Below are 20213 nucleotides of genomic sequence, written 5' to 3'. Positions count from 1 at the left end.
AGTTCATACAGCTTCATAGGTAAATTAATGATATTCTCCTTTTAGATCACTTTCCCTAACAGTCATAAAACTAAATAGAGACTTCAGATCGATGAAGATCAACAGAAATGTAAAGCATGCTACGTGTATTTCTCTTTTATCTGCAGTAGAGGGCACTGGTAATACTCCCATAGTACCGAGGTCCTTGCAGCATTCAAGTGGAATGTGTTCCATCATCTTTTGAAATAAGCAGGCACTGGGAGAAAAAGACATGTCAGTTCAACAACACAAGGCCAAGCCTGCACAGGGCAGAAAATAATCATAACACTTACTACCAGTACATTAATTTAGTAGAAACTAGTAACTTCATTACAGAGAAACTGGCTTCTGAAATGAGCTAATATGGTTAACTACACCCAGCAGAAGTCTGAAAAGGCATCTGAGGATGCAGCATATGGGGATGAGCATATGCTCATCAGGGAGGTTGGTAAACACAGAATTGTAATCAGGTCTTGATGCAATAAAAGCAAGTCAGCACCCTTTCTGCATCAGGCTTCTTGGGAAAAAATGTAAAACGTGAACAGTTTGGTGGCAAAATTTTGAATTATAAAAAGAAACATGGTCTAAAAGGAAAGAAAGGAAATCCTTCAGCCTGTTAACATCCCGGTGGCTGATTGTATAGAAAAGTTATTAAAAACCTGCCTGACTTCTAGGAGGTCCAGTTTCACAAAGGAGATACAGAAGATTCACGTCTAACATGTAACACGCAAGAAAAACATTCATCTTAAGTCCAAAGGTAACATTGGGAATGTTACCTTTGTAGCCACCCTATATGGCATTGGGAGCCACCCTATGGGAAATGGGGGTATGGACACAGAGTAGAAGTAGGAAGGAAAAACTACAGGGAGGACTTATGGCTTGGCAGGTGGAGCAAATTAAAATTCCCACAGATTTCTGCAGCTTCACCCCTTGCAGAACTTGGTTTATATGAATTCTACTTATCATAAAAATCAGTAAAAAGCTATTCAGTTCCATCAAGTGTACATTATGTGGGAAAATCTATCGAAGTGGCAATATTCAGACCTAGCACAAGAATAAAAAATAATTAGCTGTAATACAGAGCTCAAAAGATTGAATAGTACAAAAGATGAAGATTATTCCATTTTCACCTGGCTAAGTATTTGAGTGGGAAGGGTGACAGATGTGAGTATTCACCATCTAAAAAGTGCAAATAGGGAAGACAGAGAAGGAGAATGAAATCAAGGGATGTAAAGAATTCATTTACATATGTGGAGGGGGAGATATTTTTTGCACAGATCTACGAAAATTACCATTAAGAGAAAAATGTTTACATCTTTCTCATGATGTCATTTGAAAGGAGTCTCCCTCATATGCTCAGTAACACTCTGACACTTCCATTAGCTTAGGGAAGTGGGAATTTAGTTTCAATGTATCTATATGAAAGCACTCATCTTAACAAAGCATTTTGTCTCACAAGGAAGAACCACAGGTTCTTCATGAAGAACTTAAACCACCCTATAAGTAAACAATAGAGCTCAATAAATAATAGACACATTCTGAAGAATAAACCTTGCTTTTATCATTAATTGGGAAGAAAAGCTGAAATATCTCCATCCAGCCCTTACACAGATCACAAATTAATGATGCTGTTTGTTTCAAAATCAACAGCAGAAGAGCTAGCTGCAAAACTGAAGCCAAAGCTCTCCCACCCTTTGTTTCAGTACTCAGCTGAGGCAAGCCCCAAAACTGTGCAACCAGAAAAAAATCTTATTTCTCAGGGAGATGGTCTGAATGATCAACAAGCTATTCTCATCCTCCTCCTTCTAGCACAGACTTGCCCTAGAGCATCGGGTGACTTTCCTATAACACCAGCCAAATGTGGTTTAAGAATGCAGCATCAGCTGAGCATTGAGAAAAAAGCTGCAGATGAGCCATTAAGAAACAATCTTAGACTGAGTGGGAAACAGAAACCTCCTGCTAGAGACATTGTACCTCCCAACACAACTTTATAGAACTGAGACATTAGCATGCACCTCAGCTCAGCATGGAACCTGTCTGATCTCTTGCCAGTGAACAGTACCATTTACCAGTCCCACTACAAGAGCACTCATGCTAGAAGGGAATACAGACATCCTGGATAGGATTTGCTGCTCTGTCCAATGACTGGGTTACCTCTATCAAGCTATGAGGCTACATAGCTGCTCCTGTGTAATATCAGGTTGGTTGATGTCCATGAAGCTCCACAACCACCTTGGGCAGCCTCTTCCAGTGCCTTGTCACCCTTACAGTAAAGAAATATTTTCTTATGTTTAAATGGAATTTCCTGTGTTCCAGCTTGTGCCTGTTCCCCTCCTCCTGTCACTGGCAACTACTAAGAGTCCGGCTCTATCTTCCTTGCACCCACACTTTAGATAGCTGGAGACATTAACAAGGTCTCTCCTCAGCCTTCTCTTCTCCAGGCTCAAGAGTTCCAGCCCTCTCAGCCTTTCCCCATGAGATGCTCCAATTCATCAAGCATCTTTGTTGCCCTCTGCTGGACTCTCTCCAGCAGATCCCTGTCTCTTGCACTGAGTAGCCCAGAACTAGATGCAGTATTTCCAGCTGTGGCCTCACCAGGGCAGGGGGGGAGAATGACCTCCCCCAACCTACTGGTCACACTCTTCTTTATGCAACAAGGTGAAGTGTGCTGGCAGACCAGAAGGCCAAGCATAGCCCGGGCTGCGTGAAAGGACGCGTGGTCCAGCGGATCCATGGAGGTGGATCCTGGAGTACTGTATTCAGTTCTGGAATCCCCAATATAAGGACATGGAGATGTTGTGAGTCCAGATCTAAATGATCAGAGGGCTGAAGCACCTCTCCTGTGAAGAAAGGCTGAGAGACTTGGGGTTGTTCAGACTGAAAAGGCTCCAAGGAGACCTTATACCTTTCGGTACCTGAATGGGGCTACAGGAAAGTTGGAGAGGAGCTTTTTACAAGGGCATGAAGTTATAGGACAAGGGGGAAACTGCTTCAAACTGAAAGATGACAGATTTAGATTAGATATTAGGAAGAAATTCTTCAGGGCAAGGCTAGTGAGAAACTGGACGAGGCTGCCCAGGAAAGCTGTGGATGCCCCGTCCCTGGAAGCGTTCCAGGCCAGGTTAGATGGGATGCAACCTGGTGTAGAGGTAGGAGTTCCTGCCCATGCAAGGGGGTAATCCAGGCAACTGGATAATCTTTAAGGTCTTTTCCATTATATGATAATTCTATGATGAATTTTCTGCTGTACTGATCCATTCTCTACTACAATTCTGCTTTGAAATGCACCTGTGAGCACACTAAAACCAAAATTACTGTTTTACTGCTCAAAGTGAAGCTTTAACTCCCAGTCAGATACACCTGGAAAAGCATTAAAAAAACCCCAACACCCCACAACAAAAAACAAGCAAACAAAAACCAAACAAAAAAACCCCCCCACATAAAAACATTAACAAATACTTTCTGGCTACTAGTGTCCCCTTTCCAGAGATATGTCTTTGCAGAGACCAGTTCCATAATAAAGGAATTTAATGAAGAATTTATAAAGCTTCTTGGAGCCTCCTGACAAAATTGATGCTTGGGCTCTGCATCTTTATAACCTTACCCAAATATAATTCCTTGAGAGAAAAAATACTGCTTTACAGTTGCTTATGAAAACCACACAGAGGCATCTTAGCACACAGTGAAAGCTTGGAAACACTGCAGTGACATACATTTTCCTCTGTTCAATTTCTAGTAGGTATTTTGTGTTTGGTTTTGTTATTTTTAAATACAAGTTCTAGAATTAACACCTTTATTGTTTCAGTGAAATTCAAGCATAAATGGAAGGAATAAAGGAACACATCTAGTGGCAAGAGGAACTCGCTCACACCAACTTTTTATGCATCACCAACATGGGCAGGGTGATTGCTAAGGTTCCAGCCACGCACAAATAGCATTTAACATTTACCTATGTATCTTTAAGAAAATGGATTAGAAACTGCATGTAGGACTTTATGATTTTAAGTCTTTTCCAAATAAAATTATTCTACAATTTTATTTGTTTCAGCAAGCTCTGACATTAATTGGTACAAAAATTCTTCTCACGAAGTATCAAAGTATGATATGCACAAAAACTTGAAATTGTTATCTGATGGTTCTGCTAGAAGTCTAGCAAGTCTTTTAACATTAGGGTTTTTGCAACTCCCTACACCAACATGTGCTAGATTTAGATCAATGTAGTAGCCACAATGGGTTTTAAAAAACAAACAAACAAACAAAAGCCCAAACCAATAATAACATCTTGAAGTACTCTCTTGAAGCACCCTTAGCCATGCTGTTGAAATCCTAAATACAGCAATAATTAGGGTGACCAGGTTCATAATATGTACAGCCCTACAGAAAACAGATTCTGGATAGAAACTTCAGGTAAGCCAATGAAAAAACTAAGTGGAAACAACCACAACCAACCTCCTGCATATGTACAATAAAACTGATTCAATAAGAAACAAGTAAATCACTACCACTCCAAATCAAACCCTCAAGTAGAGAGGTACTGTTGAGATAGTGAAGCCAGGAGGCTGCTGCAAAATAAATCATCATCAGGAGCTTGAAGAGTCTCCTATAAATTTAAAGCAAAGGAACTTTGGTGTTTTAGAGTGAATTGAAAATCCCAAGAACTGTCCATTGTGACTAATCGCAAAGGTCAGGTGGCAGGGAAGGGACAATAATATTTTCATGTAGTATTTGTGCAGGTGGTAGCATGTATCTGGCTACTGGAAGACAGTATTTCCAGGGTAGTTTTTATCTAGTAGCATGATGACCTGGAAAACAAGACCAGTTCCATAATATTCCAGCCCCCTCCCCATTTTCAAGTTGAACCCTTAAATTTAGGAAAAAATCTAGATGGAAAAGGATACTCAAACTAACAAAGCCTCATTTAAACTTCAAAGTACATCCATACAGCAAAGTACATCCATCCATCCATACTGCTTCCATACCTAGAAACAGACTTCGAGTTAAACCTCACAAGACCTTAGTACTCAACATAATGCATATGGATTTTGAGATATTTGTTAATGACAACTGTTTGGCTACTCAGTGTAAGAAGTCTTCCAACCCAATTAAGTTCATACCCAGCATATTTATCAGGAATCATAATGAAAAAACTGTCAGCATTCTTACTGTAGAAAACCAAGACCCAGAAGCTTTCTGCACAAATAAAGGTGTTTTAAGTGTTTTATTTGTCTGTTTAGAATGATTAGTATTTATAATCAACAACAAATTCACCTCTCAGTGAAAGACCTGACAGCTTGTTATTGCCAAATGTATTACAATGTGCTGAAGGGTGAAAAATTACAGACATACAAAGGTTAATAACATTATATTACCAATAAGTTACTTACTCTAGTTTAATCCTGTAACATTATAAATTAAGATTAGAAAAAAAAAAAAAATCAACTCTTCCAGTGATAAAATACAATGTGTTTAGAACACAATTTAACAGTACAGTGTATTGCATTAGTGCATTAAAAGGTAAAACAACCTCAACAGGTCCTTTGGTATAACTGCACCATTGGTGATCTCTCTCTTAGACAAACACCCCTTACAACCACACAAGTTACCAGAAGTCTCCAAGAAGTATCCTACTAGGGAAATCCATCACAGATAACATTAGTTTGTTCTGAGGACTACTTCTCCTATACCCATTTCTTGCATATGAGGACCTAAAATTAGCTGCTTTCACATCTACAGTTATCAGTGACACCTCTTCTGATATCAAGCAAGTAATTAACAGATTTGCATCCATTCTTCAATAATCAAATGAAAATGAAGTAGAAAATTGGGTTTCATTTTTCAACCATTTAAGTAAAAAGGTACTTAATATTTGGAAAATTTCTATAAGAGTTTTAAAGTTTAGTGGTTTTGACCATTTTCAAGTTTACCAGCAAATATGAAACTTGCATATCTGAATGATTCATAACCAATCAAAAGCAGTATAACTGGTAGAAGATTACTTTTTAGAGATGGAATTTTGAAAACTCTTCCAGAGCTAATTTGCAAGATAACCTTTATAAAAAGTTTCCAGTAATGATTCATATTACACTAACTTTGTATTAGATGTCAACTTCAAAGACTGAAGTTAACACTTACTCGAACAAGCCTTCAGACAGTGGATCAGAATAATAATCTGCATAAATCAAAATACAGTGTAAACATGTTTCTTAATTATAAAACACTGCCTGCTTTGGACTGTCTCATACAACTGTTAGTGCCCTGTTAAGTCTATGGAACTACTTGCTTGTCAGTTAACTAAGATGTGAATATGAAAAGTAGATGGACACAGGAGACTTGTTCTGTTATGGCAACAGACAGTTTTCATTCAAATTTAGCAACAATAGACAAGAAAAATTCAGAACCCAACAAAATTTAGAATGTGGGATGAAAATCCCATTCATTACCTCATATTCTCATATTCTCAATAAATTTTTTTTTGTAGCACAGTAACTTGGGGAAAAAAAAAAGAAGCAACAGCAAAAGCTAATTCCACCTTTCCCAAGAATATGAAATTCCCTCTGAAGGTTGATCTGTGATGCCTAGGAAAAATTTAAAAACAGGCACTATTGTGTCAATACCACTGCCTGGCATCTAAGCAATTATGTTGGCATCCACCTGCTGTCATTTACCTTATGACTAGATTGCAAGCTTTCAAGTGCAAAACCTGTATGTTTTAATTATCTTTTATACCCAGATGTCATACTATCCATATCTCCTCTGTGCTACGCTAATGAGCTAAACATCACTGTTTTGTTTTAAATATATTCTGCATATTTACACATATGACCTGACACCAAAGCAAGCAGTGCCAACATCTATAATGCAAAGTTTTTATTCTTCGCACTATGCAAAAAAAGCCACAAAGCCATCACTAACAAACTACAAGTTATGGTATGTTTTCATCCATTTCAATCCTTTTATTGGAAAGAAGAGGTAGTTTAGAAGTCAGGCAGTGAAGAATGTGCCTTATCAGCCATAAGGCACATTTCTATTCCCCTGAAAATATGATCTATTTTAAGGCTGGCAATGAGAGTTGGAAGAAGTAATCAGGAAGAAGTCATCAAATGCACTTGGAGTACTGTAATCTCTAGCCTCAGACTGTAGCAGAAAAACAGACAAAACATCTTTTTTTTTTTTTTTTTTACTACAGAAAAACTAGGTACTTCATCCAAAATGAACTTTGAGAATGACAACACTACAAAAAAAGCATGGGGCCACTGGCTCATAAGGATTACTGGCATCTGATTCTCTCTTTGAGTGAAAGGAATGGACACAATCATGCAAGTGTTAAAAATGCAGCTTGAGATGCCTCTGACTTCTGTTAACTTCTAAAGTTATCTTAAAAGTGAGCTGGGAAATTAAGATGTTATTAATTAAGAGATTTAAATTAATGATTTTATTTCCATCATTACTTGAACTAAAATTTATCCCCAAAAATCATAGCAAAAATCCCATAGCAACCAGGGGATAAAGTTACAGTCAATACCTACTCAAGTAAACCATTAACAAATAAAAAGGACAGAATTTGGTTCCTTGCCAACTGAGCAATCTCAGTATAGCATTAAGCTGCCCTCAGAGTTTGAACTCGCTCTGATTTGAAGTAATACAAGAACTGTGTTCTCCAAATGCAGGAGCCACCTCAGCTGGCTTCAACATGAAAGTTGTCAAACTGTGCAAACTCAAACGAGCGAGTTCCAATAGCAGCCCAGCCATTACTTGGTTTAGAAATGGTGACATTCTCCCAGAGTGGGTAACCATTTAACAGTCCTGATGCAGAAGAACCCTGTCAAGACAAAAGAAAAAGATAACTTTGCAAAATTCAGTGATTGTCTTGACAATGGCAGAAAAGACAAGGTAGAATACGTCAACGCTCAGCTACATTTCACACATTTTCCATGCAGAGGAACTTCTAAATATTGTATAGAATCCTCTTGTGCCTATCAGCTCTGTGAAACAGTCTAATGCTTTGAAAGTGAATATAGAAAAAGGCTCATCTTCCCCTATATCACAGCTTTGCAAGCTCAGTGTAGGATCTCAAAGGTAAACTTGTCTTCCTCTTCCACTTGTGTCAGCCCAACTCTCTTAAAAGTATACAATACATCTGGCACTGATTGTGCAGAGTTAGTCAAAAGGAAAGAGATGTATCTTAGCCATTAAGCTGAGAGAAACAGAGGACAGCAGAATGTTTAAGTGTTATGTTGCAATCAAAATTAAAAACAGTTTCAGGAAAATACACAATTTATCTTGCCAGTGTTCCATTAAACAGTGTTTAGGAAAAAAAAGTACTTTGCTTTGCTTTTATTTCTTAATCTGAAAGACAATTGCAGACATGAGTAAAAGCAAAGAATTCTTTTCAAAGAGTCAACATGAGAATTCTTTAAAGAAGGCTCTGCACTCCTTTCATTACATCAAAGGCATATTTGGTACAAAATACTTCATCACAGATGGAAGTTTGTAGCATCATCATTTTAACATAAGCACCACTGTTTTGTGTTTTAAATGATTATGTTCATCTTCAGCACTCTATTCAGGTTAGCAAATGCCTTTAGCACAAAAGACAAAAAAAAAAAAAAAAAAAAAAGAAAAAAGAAAAAAAGGTTCCTAATACTTGCTGACATTTTAGGATGAGGGAAAGATTCCATGAATAATTTTAAAAGAGAGTTTGCTTCAGCAGAACTTCCCAGCTAGGATTCCAGCAGCCCCACACTTAATGGCCAAATTGCAGTGGCAAGTTATATTAGGCAGAGGGATTAGGCTTTCAGTAGAGGAATTTAAAGCCTTTTAGTCACTTGCAATGATGTCACACTCAGCTAAGTGCACAGATACATTTAAAGTAAAGCTTAAGGCTACTTTCCTCACGAAGTGAGCATGGCCAAAATGGGGGGAGTAAGGAGGAAGGAAAAAACGTGGTCAGGCTTCTTATTAACTGTGACATCTCTTTACAAAACAGACAGCAGAACTTGGCATGGTATTATAATATTGGTCTAAAATAACATTTTTTTGGTTTAGATATGACAAAGTATAGCACGTGGACCTTCAATACTATAGCACAGCTTTGTATAGTTTTATAGTTTTGGACTAGAAGTTTCACAACTGGTTTTCAAGCTTTCTGCCTGTGTCCTTACCTGAATGTTGAGAGTAAGTGTGTGCCAAGCATTATCCCGGACACCAGCCAGTCCTTTCATTAATACTTCTTTTCCAGCTGTAAAACATGCTTAACATTAGCAAGTCTTGCTTCACCTCTTTGATGAGACAGACAAATACCAAGCCAGTAAAAGGAAAAGAACACCTAATTTTTGGAAGTCTTTATGAGTAGCAGCTTACCAATTTCAGTGCCAGCATGGAAGGCTTAACATGCAAACCTGAACATTAGGAGTTCACACTCCTGTTTTGCCAGGACTGTTTTCCCACTGAAATCTCCAATGCTCTTGGGAACTTGGCCTGAAAGAAGGACTCCCTCTATTGAGAGTACAGGTTCATGAAGTGTGACAGATGGTACCTACTGCTCTGATTGATAGACCCTCCCATTTATGTATTGCAAATACTTAAAAATCAGAGGGTTTGAGTTGTCACTTCATCATGCTGCATATTTCTAGTCAAAAATTAAGCTAAGCAAAAACTGGGTGTGACAAACACCTAGATGGAAGACCCAAAAAAACCGTAGAAGTGCCACAGGTACACTCTTGAAGTTATTTAATAGATATTGTTAGCTGCAAGTCAATTTAACATTCATCTTCTAGAAAAATATTACCATCACTGAAAACAGCTGTTCAGAAAAAAAATCAAATTCTGTAACAGGTGCCTCAATCTGAAATAATGAGGTGGTTAATCAAAATAGTCTCATTTCATCTAGGAAAAATTATTCTTGGCAGCCAGAGAAACTAATGGGGTAAAGTTGTTGTTTCTTATTAAAAACAAATACTAGAGTTGATCCTAAACATGTTTTTACATACAGCTGAAACTGTACCAGAGTATTTAAGAATAAGCAAAATAGTTTACATTTTTTAGTGTAAAATAGATTTTGTCAGCAGAAAAAAAAAAAAAAACAGAAGAGAAGTAGAGAGCCAGTAGTCTTCAAATGCTCTCTTAACATACAAGACATGGCCATCCTTAGATCAGAATAGGAAAAATTCATAATGATGATAACTGAAGTACAAAACCTGAATGTAGCATCCACTTTAACGAAGAGCTGCTTACCTAGGTCACCAGTGATTCTGTAGGTGCCATCTGCAAAAACCCAGAAGAAAACTCCTTTGGTTTGTCGAACATATATCCCACCATTGTCAACTCTTCCTGCAATAAATACACCCCCATCATGCTGTTTTTCTATGTAGATGTCACAAGTGACTGTCAGGTTTATCCTGTAAGAGAAGTTTAGTGTTTTAGCAATCAGGGAACTGATTTTTTTTTAACCAGCAGTAGATACAAAAAAATTCTCTATGTAGTAGAGCAACCTTTTTGAAGAAAGATATAGGAAACCTAATTGTGACATCCAGGTGCAAGATGCACAGGACTTGTCTAGACTGTTGTTTCCCACAGACACTACCAAAAAATCCAAGTGTATTAATAGAAGAGCAAGGAGACTGTGAGGGGATCCAGCACAAGTCCTTTGAGGAACAGCTGAGGGAGCTGGGGGTGTTCAGTCTGGAGAAGAGGAGGCTCAGGGGAGACCTCATCACTCTCTACAACTACCTGAAAGGAGGTTGGAGCCAGGTGGGGGTTGAAAGATCCCAAGTAGCTACCAGTAAGACAAGAGGACATGGATTTAAGCTCTGCCAGGGGAGGTTTAGGTTGGATATTAGGAAAAACATTCTTTACAGAGAAAGTGATCAGGCATTGGAATGGGCTGCCCAGTGAGGTGGTGGATTCTCTGTCCCTGGATGTTTTTAAAAAGAGACTGATGTGGCACTCAGTGCCATGGTCTGGTAACCACAGTGGTAGTGGATTAAGGGTTGGACTTGATGATCTCAGAGGTCCTTTCCAACCTGGATGATTCTGTCCACGTGCTATACTTTGTCATATCTAAACCAAAATTTGAGATAGACTTCCAAATCAAAGAAAAAGTTATAAGCATAAAGTTTATTAATACTATTACTAAAGCAATTCGTTAACAGGCTCTTTCCTAAATGCTTAGTTTTAAATAAAATTATGCTAAAATATGCTGCTTGATTCCAAGTACCATCATTATTGCTCCTAGAAAGAACTGCAATGAAATCATGCTCTTACCAAATCAGTAAATCTCAGTTACAATCACCCAGAAAACTGTTTTAAATAGCAGTTGAATAAAATTCACACAATTCTAGTAACTGCTCAGAAGATGGCAGTCTGCAACAAATATAACTGCATTAGCTCCCAGAACTATTTCACTGATACTAGATTGATCAAACCACTATCAAGCAAGACAACTCAAAATTAAGTAACTCAAACCAAATCATTTTTTTGTCCCATAAAAACGTACTGAAACTCAGTACACACCTTGAATAAGAATTTTGATTTGGTTATTCCAGTATTCCTACTCAGATTCATCACTGAAAAAAAAAATGCCTAGCAAAACATGAGGAAAAAAAATAATCCAAGACGGTGTAGCAGAGGCCCAAGTTACCAGAAGATGCGGTGGACTCTCCATCCTTGGATGTTTTTAAGACAAAGACACAGTCTTAGAGCTGGTGAGCAACATCTTTTACATGTTCCTGTAAGTCATCATGTCTGAATGCAAAAGCTCTCTGTCCAAGAGAAATGAGGCTTGAAGAAGATTAACTGATCATAACATGTCACAGAGTGGTATTTCCCCAGATGTCACTAGAAAATAGTATGAACATACCACTGAAAATTTCCTATGATACTGATGGTCTGGTCTGCATCAGAAACCCAAGTGACTGGTCGCTGGACCACCACCTGGCGGAGGGTGAACACATGATCTCCTGGGTCAGAAGCATTTATGAAGTATTCAAATACACCTGTCTGATCTGCAAAATTTGGGGCTTCACTGAAAGGTGGATTACCTGTTCAGAAATCAAAACACATAAACACCAAAACATTCTTTTTCTTTTGTGTAGTCACTTTCAGAATTTTCCTCTAAAAATATTCCCTAGAATTTTGATTTACTCTAAACAAAGCACAGCCTCCAAAACACATCTTGAAAGATGAAGTTTTGGGAGTTTGAAGGCCATTTTAGTTTTGATTTTGTTTTTAGGCAGACTCCACTTTTTGCAAACACACCAACAAAGCAAATTACCATCTTCCTTATCATCCTCCCCAAAACTAGTTCACTATACTTATGAGATATATCATTTGCATCAAGAATGTTAAAACTGTCAGTGACCACCCAGTTAAGACATTAAAATTAAACACACCTCATTGCAAGTGAGGTATACAAGTGTAAGCTGTTTGAGAAGCAGGTAAAAATAAATATAAACCCACATTCAGACTGCTTCACGTTGCTTACGTTAGAGGACTCAAATAACATAACTGTTATTGCCTTTCTGCATTAAGACTATATTTCTGTGTTAGTTACATTTTTGGATAATAGAATTCTGACTTACGAATATTGAAATCATCTTTGTAATTTGAAGGAAAGGGATGAGGTGGTGGAGGCTCTGGACATCCACATTTTTTCCCTGTCTTCAGTGTGGTTAAAGTGTAGACTTCATCCACTTTTAGATCTAAAGAAAAAATTCCCTTCCCCACCTAGAATTAAAGAAAGTTCAAGCTGCAAATATCAAGCAACTAAATAAAAATAAACCAAGTTCCTGAATTAAAGGAGATCCTCTAAAGTCATGACTTAAGGCAAAAATCTCATCTTTGTGCCTCAGCATTCAGTACCTCCAAGTTATTTTGAAAACTCCTTTACTTCAAACTCTTTATTAATTCCAGGTAAGCTTATATATAGCTAGTAAAACTGTAGTTAAATGGAGCTAATAAAGCCTGCACTAATTATTCAATTTAAGTATGAAAGTCCAACAAAAAGAAGAGACTGTAATTAAGATATTGACTTACCCTTACAGGATGGAGTTGCTGGAAAAGAACAGATTTTCCAGATTCAAAAGAAAGTCTAGAGTACCACACTTGAAGGGTTTCCACCATATACTACAATGAAACACAACACAAGATTTAAAAAAGAAAGAAAAAAACACCAACTACAAAAAAACTTTAATATTCTCCCTATAGGAGAAATATCACTCCTCTAAGGGTGTCTAATTTTTCATATTTTAGAGCTGTTGGTCACATGAGAGCCCATCACTCCACTCAGCTGGACATTATATTATTTACCTTTTTATAGATATATGTCAATAAGCCATTGTCCAAACAGGCAGTAAGGATGCTTATAAACATAGGAAGCACTGCAATCACACATGGGATCTTCAGCTTCTCTGTTACCAACAGTCTGTCTTTGATACACATCTTCTCCCCCTGGGAGCAGACAGGCTGAAATAACCTCATGCTAATTCTGCTTTGATGAGACCTTTAGTTTAGTTGCCAGTTCTTTGATTTCATTTATATGCAAAGTTCTTCACTTTAAAATGTCCAAACTTCTGCAATACTATGGTATATTAACTACATTAGTTACAGATTTTAATCATAACCAACTCCTAACAATTTATTTTTTTTTTAGTTATGCACATGAACCATAAAACAAGCAACGTAGAGTTTAGTTTGGATAAGTTGTCTGATTCTCCCCCACAAGGGGAGCTGTCTACCAGAAGTGACACTCAACTACTTTTCCTGTGTCAGACCACTCAGCCTTGGAATAAATCCTAAAGAAAAATCCAATTGCATTTCTGTATTTCTGTTCTGTGGAATTTCTTCTTCAATATATAGACCCTTAAACTGGGAGGTAATAATTCTACAAATTAATTTACAACTTTACATCTCATGGGAGGAGCAAAACTAGAATGCCTACAGATTTACTAGGTGTAACAACCACTAGCATCATAGGCATATTTCTTGCTAAATTGTGATATTGTCTTTCATGTATTTGATTATGGATAGCAGTTAATTTTAAAAGACTGATCAAATATATTCAATATCTACTTACAAATGACCCTTTGAGGTGGAAAGTTGCTCTTTGAGGTGTCACACTGTAATGAGGCAGTGGAGGCCTGATACATTGAGAATGATTATGAGTCTGAAGGAAAAAAATGTAGCAGAAGGAACACACATTACTGGAATGCATCCAATGGAAACGTTAATGAAAAACATAATAAACTGAAATTGAAAAATCAACATAGGATCCATTTGCTATTATTTATTTCACTGTTAACTTAATGATAATTGCAATTATACTAGATAAATAATTTTATTATTTATTAATTTTATTATTAGCAAACATCATCTACCTGGACCTGTGCAAAGCATTCAACACTGTCCTGCAGGGCATTCTGGTTTCTAAGCTGGAAGGATACAGATTTGATGGATGGATGGATCACTCACTGGATAAGGAACTGGCTGGATGGTCACACCCAAACAGTTGTGATCAGTGTCCAGATGGAGATGTCTGATGAGTGGTATTCCTCAAGGGTCTGTACTCAGACCAGTACACTGGTCCGTGCTCAGTCTGTACACTGACAAAGATGTGTCAGTGACACGGACAGTGGAATCAAGAGCACTCTCAGCAAGTTTGCTGACAACACCAAACGGTGTGAAGGGAAGGGATGCCATCCAGAGGGACCTGGACAGGCTGGAGAAGTGGACTTGTGCAAACTGCATGAGGTTCAACAAGACCAAGTGCAAGGCTCTGCACATGGGTTGAAGCAATCCCATGGACAAACACATGTTGGGAAAAGATTGAGGGAAGCCCTGAGGAGAAGGACTTGGGGTTGATGGTGGATCAGAAGCTGAACATGAGCCATCAATGTGCACTCAAAGCCCAGAAAGCCAACTGGGTCCTGGGCTGTAACAAAAGAAGCACAGACAGACAGTCCAGGGAGATGATTCTCCCCCACTACTCTGTTCTTGAGAGACCCCACCTGGAGTTCTGTGTCCAGTTCTGGAGCCCCCAACATAAGGAGGACATAAAGCTCCTTGAAAGTGTTCAGAGGAGAGCCACAAAAGTGATCAGAGGGCTGGAGCACCTCCCCTATGAACACAGGGTGAGGAAGTTGAGGTTGTTCAGCCTACAGAAGAGGAGGGTCCGAGCTTTCCAGTATCTGAAGGGGGCCTACAGGAAAGCTGGGGTAAGAATTTTTGCACAGGTGTGTAGCAAGAGAACAAGGGGCAATGGTTTAAAACTTGAAGAAGGGAGATTTAAGTTAGACATTAGTAAAAATTCTTCCCTGTGAGGGTGGCGAGACACTGGAACAGATTGCCCAAATAAGTTGTGGATGTTCCCTACCTGGAAGCATTCAAGGCCAGGTTGGACAGGACTTTGAGCAGTGCGGTCTAGTGGGAGATGTCCCTGCCTATGGCAGAGGTTGGAACTAGATGATCTTTAAAGTCCCTTCCAACCCAAACCAACCTATGATTCTGATTTTAAATTGCTGCTTTAAAAAAAAAAAACAATTTAATTTCCTCCCAGAGTGTGTCATCAAATTAAAGCTAATTTATAATGTAAAGAAGATATATACATTTGTTTCCAGAGAGATTCAACTAGCTAGTCAAAGTTTAGAAACAAGGACCTCTAGAGGTCTCAACAACAACACTACAAGCATTAAAGGACACATTAATGGATACTAAGCTAAATAAATCAAAGCAGGTTCTCTATAACAAAACATTTACTTATTCTTTCTGGTTCATTGGAATGGTTGATGCACATACCATAGTTTCAATGATGATGGTAAGGTTTCCTAGGCCATCTGTCAAAGCTACAAAACTACCACCTCCTTCTAAATGTCCATCCACTTGCAAGTAAGACCAGCCTGGCTGAGTAAATTGTGTTGTGTGTGCTGAGTCAGAAGAGAACAAAAATAAAAAGAAAGTAATTAAGTCATAACAAAAATTAATTCCATTTGTAGTACGAATTATTTTTATCATACATTCTTACAGAATCAAAACTTGATTTGGGGAAGAAAGTAATGGAACTTCCAAAGCACACGCTACCTATACAAGAAGAAATATCAAAGAATTAAACTAAGGCACAACTAAAAACATCAGCTCTGTGGCAGATGAAACAGTTAAAAACAGCAATTACTTGATACAGGAAGAAAAAAAACTACTACACCACTATGTAAGTCAATTGTGTACATTCAATATGAATATTGATGTAGTTTAAGTTTTCCAAAATTTTTTTTTTTTTTTTTATTAAAATAGCTGAGCCACAGAAAGCATAGATGGGCATCAGTATGAGGAATAACTAAGTAAGCAAGGTTTTCAGCATGTAAGAGAGTAGCAAAGAAGAATATGATCCAGATCATGAAAATCCAGAGCAGTATGGAAACAGGAATAACTGCCCAGCTGTTCTGAACTGTTCATGTGGTAGTATGGCCATTTTTTTTAAAGCTTTTATATATATAGGTAACAAACAGAGGAATAAACATAAAAGCATTTGCCTTGTGCCTCCTTTATGGCACTGTACATGCCTACCTGCTCTACTGAACTGTAGCAAAGATGGTAAAATACTACAGGAGTACAGGGTAGGCAGTGGATCCATATGTCCATAGACACTATGAGAACATATTCCTCTTTCCCTGAGCACAAGGAAATGCTGACTCGCAGAATCCAAGAAACTCAAGCAGGACAAGAATACAGAGGTTCTTTGTTCTGTATTCTCAAATTGAGAGGCATCGTATCTATTGAAGGATTTTTTTATTATTAAATAAATAAATAAATAAATAAGAGGGAGAGAAACTAGGAAAGTACACTAAACTTTCCTGACTCAAAATATAATTTAATCATTTTAATAGTTATAGCTATAAAAGGCAGTAGTTTACTCATTTCTGCAGTATCTAACAGTCAAATACTAAGACTTCCCTTACTACTTTATCTCTCTGCTTCCTACTGAAAGGAGATTTTCCTTCTTTTTTCACAAAACTCATGTAAACTGGTACTATATACACATTAAAAAAAAAATAGCCTAAAGAAATAAAAGTCTCAAAAACCACAGTTTTGGTCTGTGTCAGATCACAAGCATTTTACCTACAAAATTTTTACCTGTAATCCATATAGGAGCTTCTACTTTGTAATGGCCACTCCATGGCTCTTGTGCTGTCATCAATCCGCACCGACCGAAGGGCAACTCTTCATAGTAACTGGCCACCAAGTTCCATGCAATGGTTCTGGGAAAAAAAGCAGGTTTGGTTACTCCATTCATAGAGACAGCAATAGATGAATGTAGTAAAAGAATTTGTCCTCTCTATTCTGCAGCATACAATGAGAGGAAGTTATAGGTAAAAAAAACCAAACAGTACGTCCAGCTAGTGGAGGAAAAAATAAACAAACAAAACAACCCAACACACAGAAGAAGAAAATAGAACAAAACAACTTCAGGTTTTGAGAACTTCTCACAAAACCTAGACACAACCACTGGCTGTATCACCATAACAAGTTGCACATTAAAGGAAATGTGCCCTGAGTTAAAGACTCTCTTCATATTTACTTTTCTTCCTGTTTTGAACAGTGAAAAAAATAAGTTCAAGGCTCACAGCTTTTTTTGTGGGGTTTTTTTTTGGTTTTTTGGTTTGGTTTGGTTTTTGGGTTGAACACCATAAGTAAGGAAGCATAGTTTAATAAAGCAGTTATGTAGAAAGCAAAAGTTGTCATGCTGCTCTGCTGCTGCACATAGAGAAGTGCAAAGGCCTCCTATTCTAAAGTCATTGTCATAGATTTACCACACTATACATGCATTTCAGCAGAGATCCCAAAATCCTATGAAGTTGCTCATAAACAACTCAAGTAGAGTTTACAACTTGCTCACATTCAACTTGTTCTGCAGAACTTCAAATTTAGAGGTGTGTAGCAAAGTCAAGTTCAAAGGAAATTAGTTTAGCAGGAAGATAAGCTGTCTTTCATCAGAAAGGCTCTGATTTTAATATAAAAGACAAGATAGCATCAATATTGGATAGATGGACTTCACATTCCACAACAATTTCTGAATATTCACAGAATACAAAGGACTGGCTGTCAGGTTGCTAAACAAATGGGGTATATATAATTATAAAGGGCTTGGAAGGGGGAAAAAAAAGACCCCAAAGTAAGATATTAAAGCAAAAGCATATAATAGTTAAGAGAAAAGTGGAATGCTAAAGAATTCACATAGGAAACATTCAAACATTCATCTGTTAGAAAAATTTAGCTTGCAGCAAAGGAGACAGAAGATGCATAGAAAATGGATGACTAGTGAAATTTCTAAAAGCTTTGAACAATTTTGCTTATATCTTGATGCCTACATTTGCTTTAATCAGATTTTTTTTCTTCAGATTAGTATTTACTGCACTAAAACATCAAAGTATGTTTTCTATTCTCTTCTAAACCCACGAGTTATTTAATTTCCCAATAACAGAGCAGCTTTCTTCCATATTTGTTTGGAAAGAAAATGTGCAGAAAACAGTAAATATATCAAATGATCACAAAGTTTAAAATGCACTCTGAGAACATTGTATAGAAAAACTAGATAATGAAATGATACCTACCATTACTTGAAAACAAACAACCTGATTAAGACTAACAAAAATTAGCTTCATTGCTATGTTCCTCCAGTGCCTCATGTTGTTAGTTCTAAGAACATTCTGTTTCTAACATCAGAGTCTCAAAGGATCTGAACTCAACTGAATAAACCACTGATTAATGTGGAACAGTAACTTAATACATTAAAACTCGAGGGACTACTACCCCAAAAAGAGGTAAAGGCAGTAGACTTCATATCTTATTATGTTTGAATTCAGATCAGTGGTGGAAAGCTTCAGCTTCAGTTTCCCTGTTGTACACAGAGGATGGTGCATTATACAATTCTTGACAGAACTCTTATGTATGGAGTAGTGACCGTGAGCCACACTGCACAGCACTTACGAGGTCATGTTCCCATTCACGTAGTTTTGGTTCAGGATCCGAGCCCAGCAGCCTGCACCTACTTCATCATTAAAAGTACTATAATCTTCTGAAGACCACAGTTTCTTCTTGGTTAACAAAGCATTTGGCACCGTTTTTGTTCCAGGATAGTGAGCCCTACAGAGTATTTTAAAAGGAAAGAAATTTCACAAAATGAAAAACCAAATCTTGGAAGTACAAACAGCAGCTATGATTCACCTCCTCCAAACTGAAAACCAAACTTTCTTCAGAATAATTCCAATAGAGTAGAAGAAAATTAATGAGAGACCAATATAATATTCTGTAGATTTTTGTGTTTGCATTCGTATAGGATTATTTCTTCTAATACATGCCAGCATTTAAGTATATCTATCTTTAAATACATTGTTCACTTTCTGCCGCCTGATAAAGATTTATCCTGAAATTGAGCTTGAAGATTTTCATAACTGCAATGTGTTAAATACAGAAAATATACACTACCTTGCAGAATCAACTGTGAGATACAGTACTAGGCACTATTCTATGAACCTAACTGCATGAATGTCTTAGGACCTGAACATGAACCTGACTAATTTTGCAGTTTTTTTAATGAGTATCTTAGTGAGGCCTTACAAAGGATACAACTAAGGAGCATTCAACTTCTATTCAATATGAAAACTAACTTTTTAAAATATAAGTACACCAAACTTTTTTTTAAGTTTAACACAGTGCTATTTAAAAAAGACCCATCCAAATGCACAAAAAAATTTGCTATGGGATTACAATGAAGGCTTTCACATTCGGTATGTGCTGGCTTTGTTAAACTCTACTAGATCATGCTACAGCCCTTTTTTAGACATCTTGAGCCACTCTAAAGCATCAACAACTAACAAAAGGTACCAGCAAAGGACAGGAGATTAGCTGTGTCTAGAACAGTGTGCTCTGCTCCTGTGAAAAAAATCTTATTTTTTCACAGGAGTGAAAAAAATCTTATTTTACTGTAAGTGAAAACTGCTAAAAAGGAGTGACTACAATTCCAATCACTTTCAGGAAATAATTGGTCAACTCAAGGACCATTACCATCTGGAAAGACTAAAGTTTCACTGTTTGCATTATTCAAACCGCTGCCATTTACTAAAAAACATTTCCATTGTTCCATCTTTCTTTCAATCTCTCTGGAAATAGAAAATGTCTGGTTCATTATCAGGGCCTCTAGCTGATGA

General features: G+C 37.4%; 1 protein-coding gene across 2 annotated transcripts in view; it reads right to left on the bottom strand.

Moving 5' to 3' along the window:
* Positions 1-5217: 5217 nt before the first annotated feature.
* GALC (galactosylceramidase) overlaps positions 5218-20213 on the bottom strand; it is a 36538-nt gene continuing 21542 nt past the window's right edge. For both annotated transcript variants that reach the window (XM_071745828.1, XM_071745826.1), the window contains exons 8-17: positions 18994-19149; positions 17140-17264; positions 15808-15935; positions 14090-14179; positions 13051-13140; positions 12597-12741; positions 11876-12056; positions 10252-10415; positions 9180-9256; positions 5218-7837 (exon numbers count right to left, since the gene is read on the bottom strand). In XM_071745828.1, the coding sequence (XP_071601929.1) occupies positions 7694-7837; positions 9180-9256; positions 10252-10415; positions 11876-12056; positions 12597-12741; positions 13051-13140; positions 14090-14179; positions 15808-15935; positions 17140-17264; positions 18994-19149 (1300 nt within the window). In that variant the 3' untranslated portion in view covers positions 5218-7693. The remainder of the gene's footprint in view (positions 7838-9179; positions 9257-10251; positions 10416-11875; positions 12057-12596; positions 12742-13050; positions 13141-14089; positions 14180-15807; positions 15936-17139; positions 17265-18993; positions 19150-20213) is intronic.

The sequence above is a fragment of the Heliangelus exortis genome, chromosome 5 (assembly GCF_036169615.1).
Source record: "Heliangelus exortis chromosome 5, bHelExo1.hap1, whole genome shotgun sequence".
Lineage (NCBI taxonomy): Eukaryota > Metazoa > Chordata > Aves > Apodiformes > Trochilidae > Heliangelus > Heliangelus exortis.
Note: the sequence above shows the minus strand (reverse complement) of the source record. Positions and strands in the feature narration are given on the sequence as shown.